Below are 14,295 nucleotides of genomic sequence, written 5' to 3'. Positions count from 1 at the left end.
TCCCTGGATCAGTGCTACTTAAACTGCCAGTCAGTGGAATAAGGACTCTAGTACCAGAATGTAAAGTACCATACTGCCCAACACTGTTTTAGGGTTGCATAGAAGAATAAAACTATTAAGTAACAAAGGAATGATGGTTAGAGAAGGTCTAAATAAATTCTAAGGGAGATGTACCCACCACCACCTGGGAGAGATGTACAGGGGCCTCTGAAGTATTGCATCTTATTTCTTGCTTTTCTTCTTTTTTTTTTTTTGAGACAATCTTGCTCTGTCACCCAGGCTAGAGTGTGGTGGTGTAATCTTGGCTCACTGCAACCTCTGCCTCCCGGGTTCAAGCGATTCTCCTGCCTCAGCCTCCTGAGTAGCTGGGATTACAGGTGCCCGCCACTGCGCCTGTAGTAATTACAAAATACAAAATTTACAAATAATTTCACCATTATTTGTGGTTTCACCATCTTGGCCAGGCTGGTCTCGAACTCCTGACCTCGTGATCCACCCGCCTCAGCCTCCCTAAGTGCTGGGATTATAGGCATGAGCCACCATGCCCAGCCAGCATCTTATTTCTTAACAACCTGCTTAACTTGGTCTTGGTTGCAGTTACTGTATTGCACATGTATTCTGTATGTTTTAAGGCAGGCAATGAGCTCTGCCTTAAAGTTACCAAAATAGTGTGTCTCTTTAAAGGATTATTCCCTATGCTTAATTGTAACCAGGAAAGCTAGAAAACGAAATTAAAATGATTGTGTACTTCATGTTGTACTGTAATAGTCATCTTTAATGTTATCACATCTTAATTGCCCAAAGGGTTGTAAATACTTCACTCGTGTGCAGGTACACACACACTTTAGTACACACACATTTTCTCCAGAAAAACAAATTTAGTCTTCATACTGAATAGTCAAGACATCATTTTTAAGGGAGTCTAATTGTGTTAATTCCACATGCAAAAATAATATTGCTGTGAGAATTGTGTATTTCGTTTTCTCATTAAGCTACATTTTAATATTTATGGTGAGGCAGTTCATTGGGCAGTCTTTACACAGGCACTTCAAACTTAGCCTGTTGGGCTTATAACCTTTAGGACTTTTTGCCCCCTTGATTATTTCCAATTCATTCTTGTTCCTCTCTTTTAAAAGAATTCTTTATCTGTCACCTTTAGTTTTCTTCCTCTAGGGTTACTCGGTTTTTTCAACCTCATCACCTGAAAAATAATTTTTAGGGGTATGCATTGTGATTACTGACTTTCTTATTGAAGCAAGCCTTGTCCTGATTTATCCTAAGTACTTGATGTAGGCTGTTATTGTCTATCACTTATTTTGGGGTCCAGGGTGGCAGAAGTTTACCTGATCTTATGATCGCTCAGTTTATAGGATTTCCTACCAGTTTCAGTATGTAGCTTCCTGGAATTCTTTTGTAGTGATTCAGACCTACTCAAGGTCTCACATCTATAGTACCAGAGTCATTCTTTAGAAGTTTCTAGTGCTCTTCTGGTCAATTACTTTTAAAGGTATTCTATGTGGTAAGTAACATTTTTTGTTGTAGGTAGAATGCAGAGGGGACTTAAGCAACATTGTGTATTTTTAAAGCTGTGAGCTGGGTGCTGAATCATCAAATGCCTATGTAAAAATAAAAGTAGAAATGCACTTAGGCATCTTCAGAGTAACAGTAATAGTATAAATTTCAGAATATCTTTTCTCATTTTTAATGAGTAAAAATCCTTTTAGAAAAATGGTTGATGTATTAAGGTTGGGTTTCCTGCTTAGGTATCTCTGAAACAGTATTCTCAACCTTTCAGCTCTCCCTGTTCTACTTCCAGGGAGGTCTTCACTTCAGAAATCCAAGACTCATATTCATCCAGCTTGGTGTCAAGTGGGCTGTTGCTGCCAGAATTATCTTGTGATTATTTGAGAGATGTATCAGTTTCTTCTGAAGTACAATCAACTGTAGAAGCCTTTGTAGCAGGTGTGTAACAAGGCAAGTGCCCAGCTGCTGCAGCCGCTACTCTTGGAGCTACCCTGTCGATGAACATGAGGACTCAGCGGCCTCATGAAAGGCTCCAGGGAGCAGTGTGTGGTTCTTTGGAGCCTTTTGTTTCTTTTGGCAGCTCTTCATGGAAAAATGTATTAACAAAAACACCAATATGAAGGTGTGAATAAGGAATGTTACGTATTTTTTCTTCTCAGTTATGAGTCTAAGAGGAAATTATTAATAAAAGTAGTATTATGGTTATACGCTACTGTATTAGTGTAAAATAACCTGAGCTTTCTCAACCTTATGTTAAAAAGGTGGTTGAAAATAGCTTAAAAGTGCTTGTGAGTAGAGAATACTTTCTAGTGTCTATTGATAATACTAGACATCAGAGCTTTTATTAAAAATAGATTTGCTGTTCACTTCTAATGAAGAGAATCTAAGATTTACATGGAGTAGATTTTTTTTTCAAATTTAATATAACTAATTCAAGGTCCAATAGCACCAGAATGTGTTGGAGCCAGTAAATCAGTCCTGTTTCTGATATGTAAGCCAGAAGAAGTGCTACAGTTTCTTTTGAGAATTATTTCCACTCAGAATTGCAGGGAGATCTTTGACGTATCACCTTGGTTTGAGTCTGCATTCTTAGTGGAGAGTATGGAGACATCCTGGAAAGAGTCCCTGTGGGGGTGTTTTTGTTTTTGTTTTGAGACGGGGTCTCGCTCTGTCGCTAGGCTGGAGTGCCGTGGCACAATCTCGGCTCACTGTAACCTCCACCTCCTGGGTTCAAGCGATTCTCCTGCCTCATCCTCCTGAGTAGCTGGGACTACAGGTGTGTGCCACCATGCCTAGCTAATTTTTGTATTTTTAGTAGAGATGGGTTTCACCATGTTGACCAGAATGGTCTTGATCTCTGGACCTCGTGATCCGCCTGCCTTGGCCTCCCAAAGTGTTGGGATTACTCTGCTCCCAGCCCCCTGTGGTGTTCTGAGGTAGATTAACTTAATGAACCTGGCATAAGGTATAAATTGCTCACCCCCAACACATGCACACTTATTTTCATGCTTGCTCCCTAGAACATGCAGCGTCTAAGATTTTTGGTTTAACATTGTCACCAATTAACTTTAATACCTCCTGAAAATGTTTTGGCAGAATATTTCTTAGTGCTTTCAGTAAGGCATAAATGTAAGAACATAAACCTTTCTTTTTGTAACAATGGAACTGTAAACTATTTTTGCTAATGTATTAAGAAAACTGCAAGCAGTGATCCCAGAGGTATGATTTGAGCTGCTTTTTTAGGGCTTTCAGTGAGATTGGGGCACAACATAGGGAAGACTCAAGCAGCCTACCTCACCCACCTACTTATCCCTTTTCAGCTGGAAATATTGGGTTTCCAAGTGGCATTTCATTTGAACAAAGAGTTCGTTGCCTCAAGATGTATTAGAAAATTTGACTAGTCATAGTGGCTCACACTTGTAATATCAGCTCTTAAGAGAGGCAGAGACGGGAGGATAGCTTGAGCCCAAGAATTAGAGACTAGCCTGGCCAATGTAGTGAGACCCCATTCTCCATAAAGAGGACAAACAAAAAAAAGAAAACTTGTTGCTGGAGGTGTTTGTGTTTTACAAATTCTTTTGAGGAATTGGCTTTTTTTTGGCCTTTTGGTCTTTAACAGTAGCTGATAGTTGAGCTTTGCATTCACAGGCATGGGTAGCTTAATGACAGAGATACATTCTGAGAAATGTGTCTTTAGGTGACATTTCATAGGTTGTTTGAACATCATAGTGTACGTACAGAAACCTAGATAGTACAGCCTACGACACACCCAAGCTGTATGGTGTAGCTTACTGCTCCTAGGCTACCATCCTGTGTAGTGGTACTGAATACTGTTGACAGTTTAACACAGTGGTAAGTATCTGTGTATCTAAACACAGAAAAGGTATAGTAAAAATATGGTATTATGAGACCACCTTCATGTATTTGATCTGTCCTTGTCAAAAACATTATGCAACGCATGACTGTACATCTGGATTGCTTGCATATCAAAGTTACGGGCTTCTTTTAAGAATGTGAAGGAGCTGGACAGAGTGGCTCAAGCCAGTAATTACAATACTTTGGGAGGCCGCGGTGGGAGGATTGCTTGAGGCCAGGAGCTTGAGACCAGTCTGGGGCAACATAATGAGACACTATGAACAAAGAGTTCTCTACAAAAAATAAAAAAATTAGCTGGACATGGTGGCATGTTCTGTAGTCCCAGCTACAGGGACTGACTGAGTGGAGGTGGGATTGAAGGCTGTGGTAGGATCGCCTGAGTGGTTGAGGCTTCAGTGGGCTTTGATCATGCCACTGCACTCCAGTCTGGGTGACAAGAGTGAGACCTTTTCTCAAAAAAAAAAAAAAGGAAAAATGTACCTACTTTTTCAGTACACTTCCAGGGGTTCATTACCACCACCCGTAAGTTTAAGAACTCCCCACTCTTTGTTGTGAAGTCTTTTGTCCATTTGTTTCTGAGTACCTACTCTGGGCTAGGAATTTACAGAAATCTCAAAGCCTTCAAGAGAGCATCAAAGAAAATAAACCTCCATTAGAGCTTTATTGGTTTTTTTGTTTGTTTGTTTGTTTTGTTTTTAAGAGATGGGGTCTCCCCTATGTTGCTCAGGCTGATCTCAAACTTCTGGCCTCACAAAATCCTGCCTCAGCTTCCCAAAGTATTGGGTTCAATCAACTACTTTATTGTAGTTCTCTGTATAACGAAAGAAAACAAATGTTAATGTACTGCATATGTGGATTCAGGTGATCCTTAATCCATTTTGTCAAGTACTGCCAGTATAGCAAATGAATTTTATTTCGTTTTTCCAACAGAATGATTTTGTCACTCAGCTGGGACTTGGTTAACAACTCTGCTGTTACTTCTGAAGTGACAGTTCCATTTCAAAGATGAATAGCGAACTCCACAAACATTTTATCTTTCCTTTAGAGGAGGTCATGTTTTTTACTATTTTTATTTATATTGATAATGCCACTATATGTCAACTGTTTTGGTTTAGCCTTCAGTTGATGTTTAAAATTATTTAGCTTCTATAAAAGTCTGATTTATAGTGACAAAAAGTTGGTCAGTGGTTGCCTGGGGTGGAGTTGAGGATTTGCTGCAAAAGGAACATCATATGAAGAAAGGCTATGAGTAGGCGTGATAATGTTTTCATACCAGTGTGAATAAACTTAGCATTTTTAAACAAGTATGGGTGTTCATATGTCTGAAAGGGGTTAGTTGATTATGTGGATATGTTAAAGTTCTTTTAAAGAGACAGAGAACTGTGTTGGATTTCCCCAAAAAAAGAAGTCCTGTGTTTTATAGGGATGGGGTGTTGGGGAAGCAGTGTTTTCATATTGTTTTAAATGTTTTCATATTGTTTGATCATTAGTAGCTCTAGAGCTAACCTACTTAGTTATTCCATTCCTCAGTATATAAATGGAGATAATACCATCATTGTGGTTTTAAGGGTTAGGAGAATTGATATTGAATAGATGAAATACTTAGGCTGGGAGACTGCTATAAACATGTTTACTGTTAGATTTAAGCTAGCTTAGCAGGCAGTCAGAGTTGAACCTATGAAATTACATGGTTTGAAAATATTTGGGAAAAAATATCTTTATCCATATCATCATACTACTCTAGCAGAAGCTCTGGAGAATGTAGGGAGTCAGTAAGACTTTATCCAGTGGACCTGATGTTTTTGTAAGTACTGAGGATCCTGACTGTTAAAGGAAAATTATCCTTCCTAAGAATACTATGGTTGTAGGAAATCGAGGTTTATCTTATCCTGACTTAAAAGCTAGGCCTTCTGTATTTGGCAGCAGTTGCGTGTTGTGGTCTATAATCAGTAACCAAAGGTTTTCAAGTAAATACTAAATACTACGTATATATTAGACTATGATCAGAGACTTAGCAACTGAGATACAATTAAGTCCTCACTGAACATCATCAGTAGGTTCTTGGAAACTGCGAATTTAAGCAAAAAGATGTACAGCAAGCTCTCAAGTAACATTTCATTATAATGTTAAGAAAAAAAATGATTTCGTTTTACCTCTTTTACTTAAAAGATGCAGTTTGCAAGAAGCTGTTGACATAAAGTGAGGACACTATTTATTTTATTTTCATTTCAAAGTATTCTATTTAGGCCAAAAGTCTTGATTACGTAATTTTTCATTTATTAATAGTAGGATAAATGAAAACTGGCTGCTATGCCAAAAAGGTTAGTGATGCTAAACTTAACAGGAGGTTTTTACCTTATTTTCTTGTATTTATCTTTTTAAATGAGTGACCTTTATTTTTTCATTGTTCTTAGTACTCAGTTGAATATCCCCCCAAAATTGGTGCTTTAAATTGCATAAAATAGGCCAGGCGCGGTGGCTCAAGCCTGTAATCCCAGCACTTTGGGAGGCCGAGACGGGCGGATCACAAGATCAGGAGATCGAAACTATACTGGCTAACACGGTGAAACCCCATCTCTACTAAAAAAAAAAAAATACAAAAAAACTAGCCGGGCGAGGTGGCGGGTGCCTGTAGTCCCAGCTACTGGGGAGGCTGAGGCAGGAGAATGGCATAAACCCGGGAGGCAGAGCTTGCAGCGTGCTGAGATCCGGCCACTGCCCTCCGGCCTGGGCGACAGAGTGAGACACCGTCTCAAAAAAAAAAAAAAAAAAAAAAAATTGCGTAAAATAAACATGTATTCTTAGCCTAAAATCCCTATTTTCTGGGCACAGATTTACAGCAGTCCTATTATAACAACCTTTAGAGAATGTGCAGGCTGTGATTTAACTTCACTGCATAAGTATTAGGTCTATTCAGATAGGCCTCAATTAATCTGGTAAAATCCTCAACTTTTCAGTCTGTGCTATATGGCATGAAAGAGATCTGATGAGTTGCACTGAATGTAGTTAGCTTCTTGGAAATGAAGCTGTTAGTGTTTTAAAAGTTAAAACTGAGTATTTGTATTTCGTGAAATTTGACTAATACAGCTTATTAAGGACTTTTGGTGCAGCCAAAATGCTGACACTTTTAAGAACCATTGGAATGGAGTACACTTTCAGGAGAGTGGCCATCACCCAAGGGTGAACTCTAGTTTGGGGCATTGGGGAGGATGGAGGGGGGTGGCGGGAGGAATCAAGGACACAGGAAAGGCTGTGCAGGTTTTAAAACAGGCTGCAAGACAGCTGGTCAGTGCCATTATTAATGTGGCAACCAGAAATTAATACCAGATATTAAGTAGTACCCTGTCTGGTGGACCTTTTTTATCTCATTTATGTTGAAGTTATTTCCTAAAGTAACCTAAGGACTAGTGAAGTTCAACAAAGAAGATAAACCTATGTGTCAGTATGTGCTGCCTCAGGACAATGCGTGCTCTGGGGGAGTGGGCAGGTTTATTTTATTGATTGGATTGGAGAGGGGTAGGATTTAGCCTAAAGTCATTTTAAAAATCAGATTTTTTAGTAACTGGTTCAGGATGTACAGATACCTAACTTACTAATGTAGTTTCTAATTATGTTGTTTTTGCATTTCTGGTAATTGACAACTTAATTTAGCTCTATTCTAGCCAGCACTGAAACAGATGTTTTTAATTTATATGCTTTATGATTTTTTTTTTTTACAACAACCTATTGAATAAATAACTAAGATAGTTAACTGAGGTTTAGAGAAACTGATGTAGATTCTCCTAAATGATACAGCCAGGACCAGGTCTTCTGACTCCTAGTCCAGTGATTTCACCAAAGCAACTCACCTCATAACATTGCTAACTTGATGTAGCTAGTACTATTTTAGCTTGAGATAAGCCCTAGGCAGTCTGTATCAAAACTTCGGATTGTTCCCTCAAGCCACCCTCCCACCCTCCACCCTCACCCATTTTTATTACTTTCACCTATTGGGAATTTTTTTTTTTTTTTTAGGAGAGACAGAGTCTTGCTATGTTGTCCAGGCTGGTCTCAAACTCCTAGGCTCAAGCAATCCACAGGCCTGGGCCTCCCAAAGTGCTGGGATTACAGGCATGGGCCACCATGCCTGCCCAGGACTTTTATTTATTTATAAGACATTTATCTGCAATTACCTGGCAGTGCTATTACATGGCTGACAGTATATTGGAAGTTGAGACTGGTATTTTGATTTCTTGGCTGCAGATACTTATTTCACTAGCTTTCTTTACTCTTAAAATGGGTAAAATTAAGTGTGTTACAGGCGCACAAAACAAGATAATGATACAGATTGGGTCTGCAACTCTGTAAATAAGGGGACCATATAGGCTTGTAATATATTGTGTATGTATGTGAGTTACCCCTTCAAATTATATTGACCTTTTTGGGTAAATGTATTTTAATTCATGTATTTGCTTTTTAAATAGGCGTTATAGGAAGTTAATAATCTGATGTTTCTGAAATTGTAAAATGATTGTATACATTCGTCACTAAATTAGGCACTTAGCACACTTTCATTGACTCGTACATTATGTCTATAGGAATAATACAGACTTATATAACTTATATTTTGACAGTTTGTTGCATATTCTAAGGACCCAGACATAGGCTTGGTGGCCCGTCTCTTGTCTTTCCTGGTTTATGACTTTCGGCTTTGTGGAATACGGCTGAGATGAAAGGATTTATTGATGATGCAAACTACTCCGTTGGCCTGTTGGATGAAGGAACAAACCTTGGAAATGTTATTGATAACTATGTTTATGAACATACCCTGGTAAGTTCCACTTCTCAAATACAGTGTTTGTCATTTTCCAAGCTCTGAAACATGAATGCTTTTTAATTTCTAAGATGGTAATCTGATTAAAAGTACTTGGTTCAGATGTTATCTGATTTAACTTGACGTTCATCCCCCACACCCATTCCCCTTGAGTAGTGATCCATTTTTCTTTCCAATCCACATTATTTAAAAATCGTCCCTATGGCCCTTTCCCTGCTATGCCTTTTAGCATCTGGCACCCAGTTGTGTTCTATTTATTCTGTTGATGTGATGCCAGCCAACCTTCTAATCAGTACATGGCTTCTTACTCATTTTTCTCAATTTTCTTTTTTTCTTTTTTCTTTTTGGAGACGAGTGTCACTCTGTCGCCCAGGCTGGAGTAGAGTGGCGCGACCTTGGCTCATGTGCAGCCCTCGCCTCCTGGGCTTAAGCAGTTCTCCTCCCTCAGCCTCCTGAAGTAGCTAGAATTACAGGCGCACACCACCACGCCCGGCTAGTTTTTGTATTTTAGTAGAGACGAGGTTTCACTGTGTCAGCCATGTTGGTCTTGAACTCCTGACCTCAGGTGATCTACCTACCTCAGCCTCCCAAAGTGCTGGGATTACAGGCATGAGCCACCATGCCCGGCCTCAGTTCTTTTTTTTTTTTTTGGTTGTTTGTTTGAGATGGATTCTTACACTGTTGCCCAGGCTGGAGTTCAGTGGCATGATCTCGGCTCTCTGTGACTTCCGCCTCCTGGGTTCAAGCAATTGATATAGGATCCTTATGCCTCAGCTTCCTGAGTAGCTGTGATTACAGGTGTGTGCCACCATGCCCAGCTAATTTTTTGTATTTTTAGTAGAGATGGGGTTTCACCATGTTGGACAGGCTGGTCTCGAACTCCTGACCTCAGGTGATCCACCCGCCTCGGCCTCCCAAAGTGCTGGGATTACAGGCATGAGCCACTGCGCCCGGCCTCAGTTTTTGTATTTTTAGTAGATCGGGTTTCGTCATGTTGACCAGCCTGGTCTTGAACGCCTGACCAACATGTGATCTGCCTGCCTTGGCCTCCCAGAGTGTTGGGATTACAAGTGTGAGCCACTGCGCCTGGTCTCAGTTGTATTCTTCAGTGGATATTAATTTACTTTCAGATAATCTTGGTTGTGTATGTTCATTGAGAATTTGATAATTTATCCTGAATACTTACTCTCTACTGCTCCAGGAGTCAACTTCTACAGAATCATATACTCACTGCTACTTAAGGTGATTTTTTTTTTTTTCTCTTTGAGACGAAGTTTCGCTCTTGTTGCCCAGGCTGGAGAGCAGTGGTGCGATCTCAGCTCACTGCAACCTCGGCCTCCCTGGTTCAAGCGATTCTCCTGCCTTAGTCTCCCAAGTAGCTGGGATTACAGGCGTCCGGCACCAGGCCCAGCTGATTTTTATATTTGTAGTAGAGACAGGGTTTTACCATGTTGATGGTCTGGTCTCAAACTCCTGACTTCAGGTGATCCACCCACCTCGTCCTCTCAAAGTGCTGGGATTATAGGTGTGAGCCACTGCACCCAGCCTGGTAAACTTGGTAAAAATAAAAACATCCTCAACTTTTCAGTCTGTGCTATATGGTGTGAAAGAGATCTGATGAGTTGAACTGAATTTTTTTTTCATATTAGACTTAAATGATACAATCTTTCTTTCTTGGAGAAAATTTCCTATATTCCACCAAACTTGTTAGAGAATTGTTTTTCATGTTACTGGTGTTCAGTAATCGAATATCCAAAATTCTCTCCTTCTCTTGACCTTAAGTCTACAGACGTGTTCATCTTCCCCTCATCCTAGCAAAAATCCCTTTGTCTTCCTCTGCCATTCAACTGCTGAAAACTTGACATATTGGTCATGAAACTTGTCATATTGGTCAACCAATTTCTGCCAAGTCATTCTTCAGTCAGTTGCCACTGGGAAGCTCCTAGTCAAATTTTGATGATCGTTCTTAATCACTTAACTTTATTCTTCTGACTTTTTGCAACACTTTTCGGGGGTCAGATATAATCTTTGAAATATTCCTTTCATCCCACATCTAAATTATCCCACATTTAGTAACATTCAATGAGGATTAGTCCTCAACCCTATTCTCTGGTTCTGGGGTGACACTTCAGTGTTGTCTGAGTCATTCAGTCCACCTTTGGTTTGTGCTTTTAACCTTGGTCTTGCCTCCATCATGTCCTTGTATTCATCTCCTCCATTCCCACTATCTATTCATCTTTGCACGTGTCATTATAGTGACTTCCTAACTTATCTCCCTTTTCATTGTCCTATTGTTTGCCTAAGCCTGCTTAATTTTGTTGAATTAATATTCATTAAATACAAGGCTTCCCTGCTCCCTAAATTTGTGTTTCGTTGCCTACTGAGAATTTTCTGGACTCACATCATGCCTAAGATAAGAAGCTGAATACCTTGTTGTTTCATCCCGTTTCTCTTGGTGGTACCCATAAATACCTTATTTTTTCCCAATCAAATTAAATATAAACTTTTTCTCTTCAGAATACTATAGATACTATATCTTGGGAGGATGGATAACTTAATACAACTGTTAAAATTCTGCTGCATATAATGTGCATTTTGCATTTATATCAGTTGGGCACTATATTCTAATAATGGACATTTTTAAATACTGTGAATTAAAGAGTTCAAAACAGTAACATTGTCTTCATGGATTCTCAAACAGTATTTGGATGTTGTACGTCCTAAATAAGATTTTTTTGCCTGCTGTCTAACATTGAGTAATATATGTTCTGTTCAACAAGCATAAGTCATCTTTCTAGTTCTAGAATAGCCACAACTTTAAGGAAGATTATTCTTATTCAGGCTTATCTGATATTTGGTAGACTTACGTACTTTTAAAATCTAATTTTGACGTCTCCATGTGCAGACTAACAACCTTGTCTTTTTAAAAATGGTTTCCTGGTCGGGCACCGTGCCTCATACCTGTAATCCCAGCACTTTGGGAGGCCTAATGGGAGGATCTCTTGAGCTCCAGGAGTTGGAGGCTGTAGTAAGCTATGATTGCACCACTGCCCTCCAGTCTGCTACAGAGCAAGACCTCAACTCGGAAAAAAGTAATAAAATAAGGTTTCCCAGTGAAGATGGTCTCTTATTTTACCATGTTATCTTAAGGTGCACTTTTAATGTTGATATATAGCTTGTTTTGTTTAGCATTTCTTTTTACTGTATTAGGAAATTATATCCTGAACTGCCAAAGTATTTTAAACAGTGGGGGAAGCATGGGAGAAAATAGGTTTCCTTTCTTCAACTGCCAAAAAGTAAAATCAAGGGAGTTTCATTTTGACTTTTGTCACTGTAATTGATAATAGTTTTTTTTAATCTCAAAGGGGAGAATATTTTATATGCTCATGTATACAACACAGCAAAATAAATAGAAGAAGGAACAAATGTATTCAGAGTCTTTTTTAATGTTTACTAAATCAGTTAACAAACTTTAAATGTACTACTGTATGTAAATATATGTCTTGGCCCATATATTTGTGGAGGAAAGATGTTCTTTCCTGTTTTGATACTTGATTTTCAATGGTTTTTTTGTTCATATTTGTCTTTTTTTCATAACCATGATAGACAGGGAAAAATGCATTTTTTGTGGGAGATCTTGGAAAGATTGTGAAGAAACACAGTCAATGGCAGAATGTAGTGGCTCAGATAAAGCCATTCTACACAGTGAAGTGCAACTCTGCTCCAGCTGTACTTGAGATTTTGGCAGCTCTTGGAACTGGATTTGCTTGTTCCAGTAAAGTAAGTATTTTTCATTTTTTAACTAAACTGAACCATTTAATAATTTAACTTAATGTAGTTACAGTGGTTAGGGAACAGATGCAAGGAAGCTAGACTTTTGGATGGAGTTTTGAAATAATTCTTTAAATTTGCAGCCCCATGTTGGAAAATTACAAGCTTTTCTTTTTTTTTGAGATGGAGTCTCGCTCTGTCGCCCAGGCTGGAGTGCAGTGTGATCTCGGCTCACTGCAACCTCCGTCTTCTGGGTTCACACCCTTCTCCTGCCTCAGCCTCCTGGGTAGCTGGGACTACAGGCGCCCGCCATCACACCCAGCTAATTTTTTGTATTTTTAGTAGAGACGGGGTTTCACCGTGTTAGCCAGGATGGTCTCGATCTCCTGACCTCAGGATCTACCCGCCTTGGCCTCCCAAAGTGCTGGGATTACAGGCGTGAGCTACCGCGCCCGGCCAGAAAATTACAAAAGTGCACCAATGAAAGGGAAGTTTCAGTGTGATGAGCCTTTGAAACGTTTTACTAATTGAAAACTTTAATTTGTTCCTCATTCTTAGGCTAGAGCTACTTCTAGTCCAAACTATAGCACATATCTAAAGTCTGAGATTTCTTTGGTGCTTCTTTTTAACAATGTTTAGGCCAGGAGCGATGGCTAACACCTGTAATCCCACTACTTTGAGAGGCTGAGGCAAGAGTTGCTTAAGCCAGGAGTTTAGGACCAGCCTGGGCAACACAGTGAGACCTCATCTCACTTTTTATTTATTTATGTTTTTAAATAAAAATATTGGTTTGACTAGGCACAGTGACTCACACCTGTACTCATAGCACTTTGGGAGGCTGAGGCAGGAGGATCACTTGAGCAGCCCCAGAGATGGAGGCTGCATTGAGCTATGATTGTGCCACTGCACTTGAGCCTGGAATACAAAGAGTAAGACCCTGGTTTTAAAAGGGGTGGGGGTCATAGTAGTAGAGGAAGCATTCTCAGAATATGAACTGTGACATTATCTATTCTTAATTTAACCTCCTTTTCACAGAATGAAATGGCTTTAGTGCAAGAGTTGGGTGTATCTCCAGAAAACATTATTTACATAAGTCCTTGCAAGCAAGTGTCTCAGATAAAGTATGCAGCAAAAGTTGGAGTGAATATCATGACATGTGACAACGAAATTGAATTGAAGAAAATTGCACGTAATCACCCAAATGCCAAGTAAGTATAAAACTAAGTACTTGAAAATATTACTTACCACTTAGAGGGTTGGGTTTGTCTTTTAGCTGGGAAGAAGGAGCATTTGTGGTAGGGCAATGATGTGTATCATAATTACAACTTTAATTTAAAGGTCCTCTACGGGAAACACTAGTAGCATTTTATTGGCTCTCTACCTTTGATCCTTCGTGTGGAATTGGGATTAAAAAAATTAAGGGCAGTTTGGGGATATAATTTTGTAATCTTGAAGGAATCCTTGATAGTTGGTGTGATAATCAAATTAGGGCCATGGCTATATTTTCATTATTTCTGTAACTGAGTTTTGTAATGTTAGGAACAAGATATACTGTGGTCAGCTTTTCTTCCTTTTTAGCTGAGGGTTTAATCTACCCCAGGCCATAGTTCCTAAATGGTCTTTACTGACAGTGTCTTCGAAGCCTAGTCCATAGATTTGGGGAGTTTTGTTTTTAAGGCTAATACTTTTCTTTTTGAACGTGAAGTTTAAATTTTTTACTTGCACCTTCATGCATCCAGAGGAATTTTTTTTTTTTTTTTTTTTAAAGAAAGTTTACTTTTTTAAGGCTGGGTGCAGTGGCTCACACCTGT

At 39.3% G+C, this 14,295-nt stretch overlaps 1 protein-coding gene across 2 annotated transcripts in view; it reads left to right on the top strand.

Moving 5' to 3' along the window:
* AZIN1 (antizyme inhibitor 1) overlaps positions 1–14,295 on the top strand; it is a 37,435-nt gene that overhangs the window by 11,886 nt on the left and 11,254 nt on the right. The window contains 4 exon segments of one of the 2 annotated variants that reach the window (NM_001301783.1): positions 1,817–1,962; positions 8,514–8,710; positions 12,320–12,493; positions 13,520–13,692. In NM_001301783.1, the coding sequence (NP_001288712.1) occupies positions 8,609–8,710; positions 12,320–12,493; positions 13,520–13,692 (449 nt within the window). In that variant the 5' untranslated portion in view covers positions 1,817–1,962; positions 8,514–8,608. 2 annotated transcript variants of the gene reach the window in all.

The sequence above is a fragment of the Macaca fascicularis genome, chromosome 8, assembly GCF_037993035.2.
Source record: "Macaca fascicularis isolate 582-1 chromosome 8, T2T-MFA8v1.1".
Taxonomy (NCBI): domain Eukaryota; kingdom Metazoa; phylum Chordata; class Mammalia; order Primates; family Cercopithecidae; genus Macaca; species Macaca fascicularis.
Note: the sequence above shows the minus strand (reverse complement) of the source record. Positions and strands in the feature narration are given on the sequence as shown.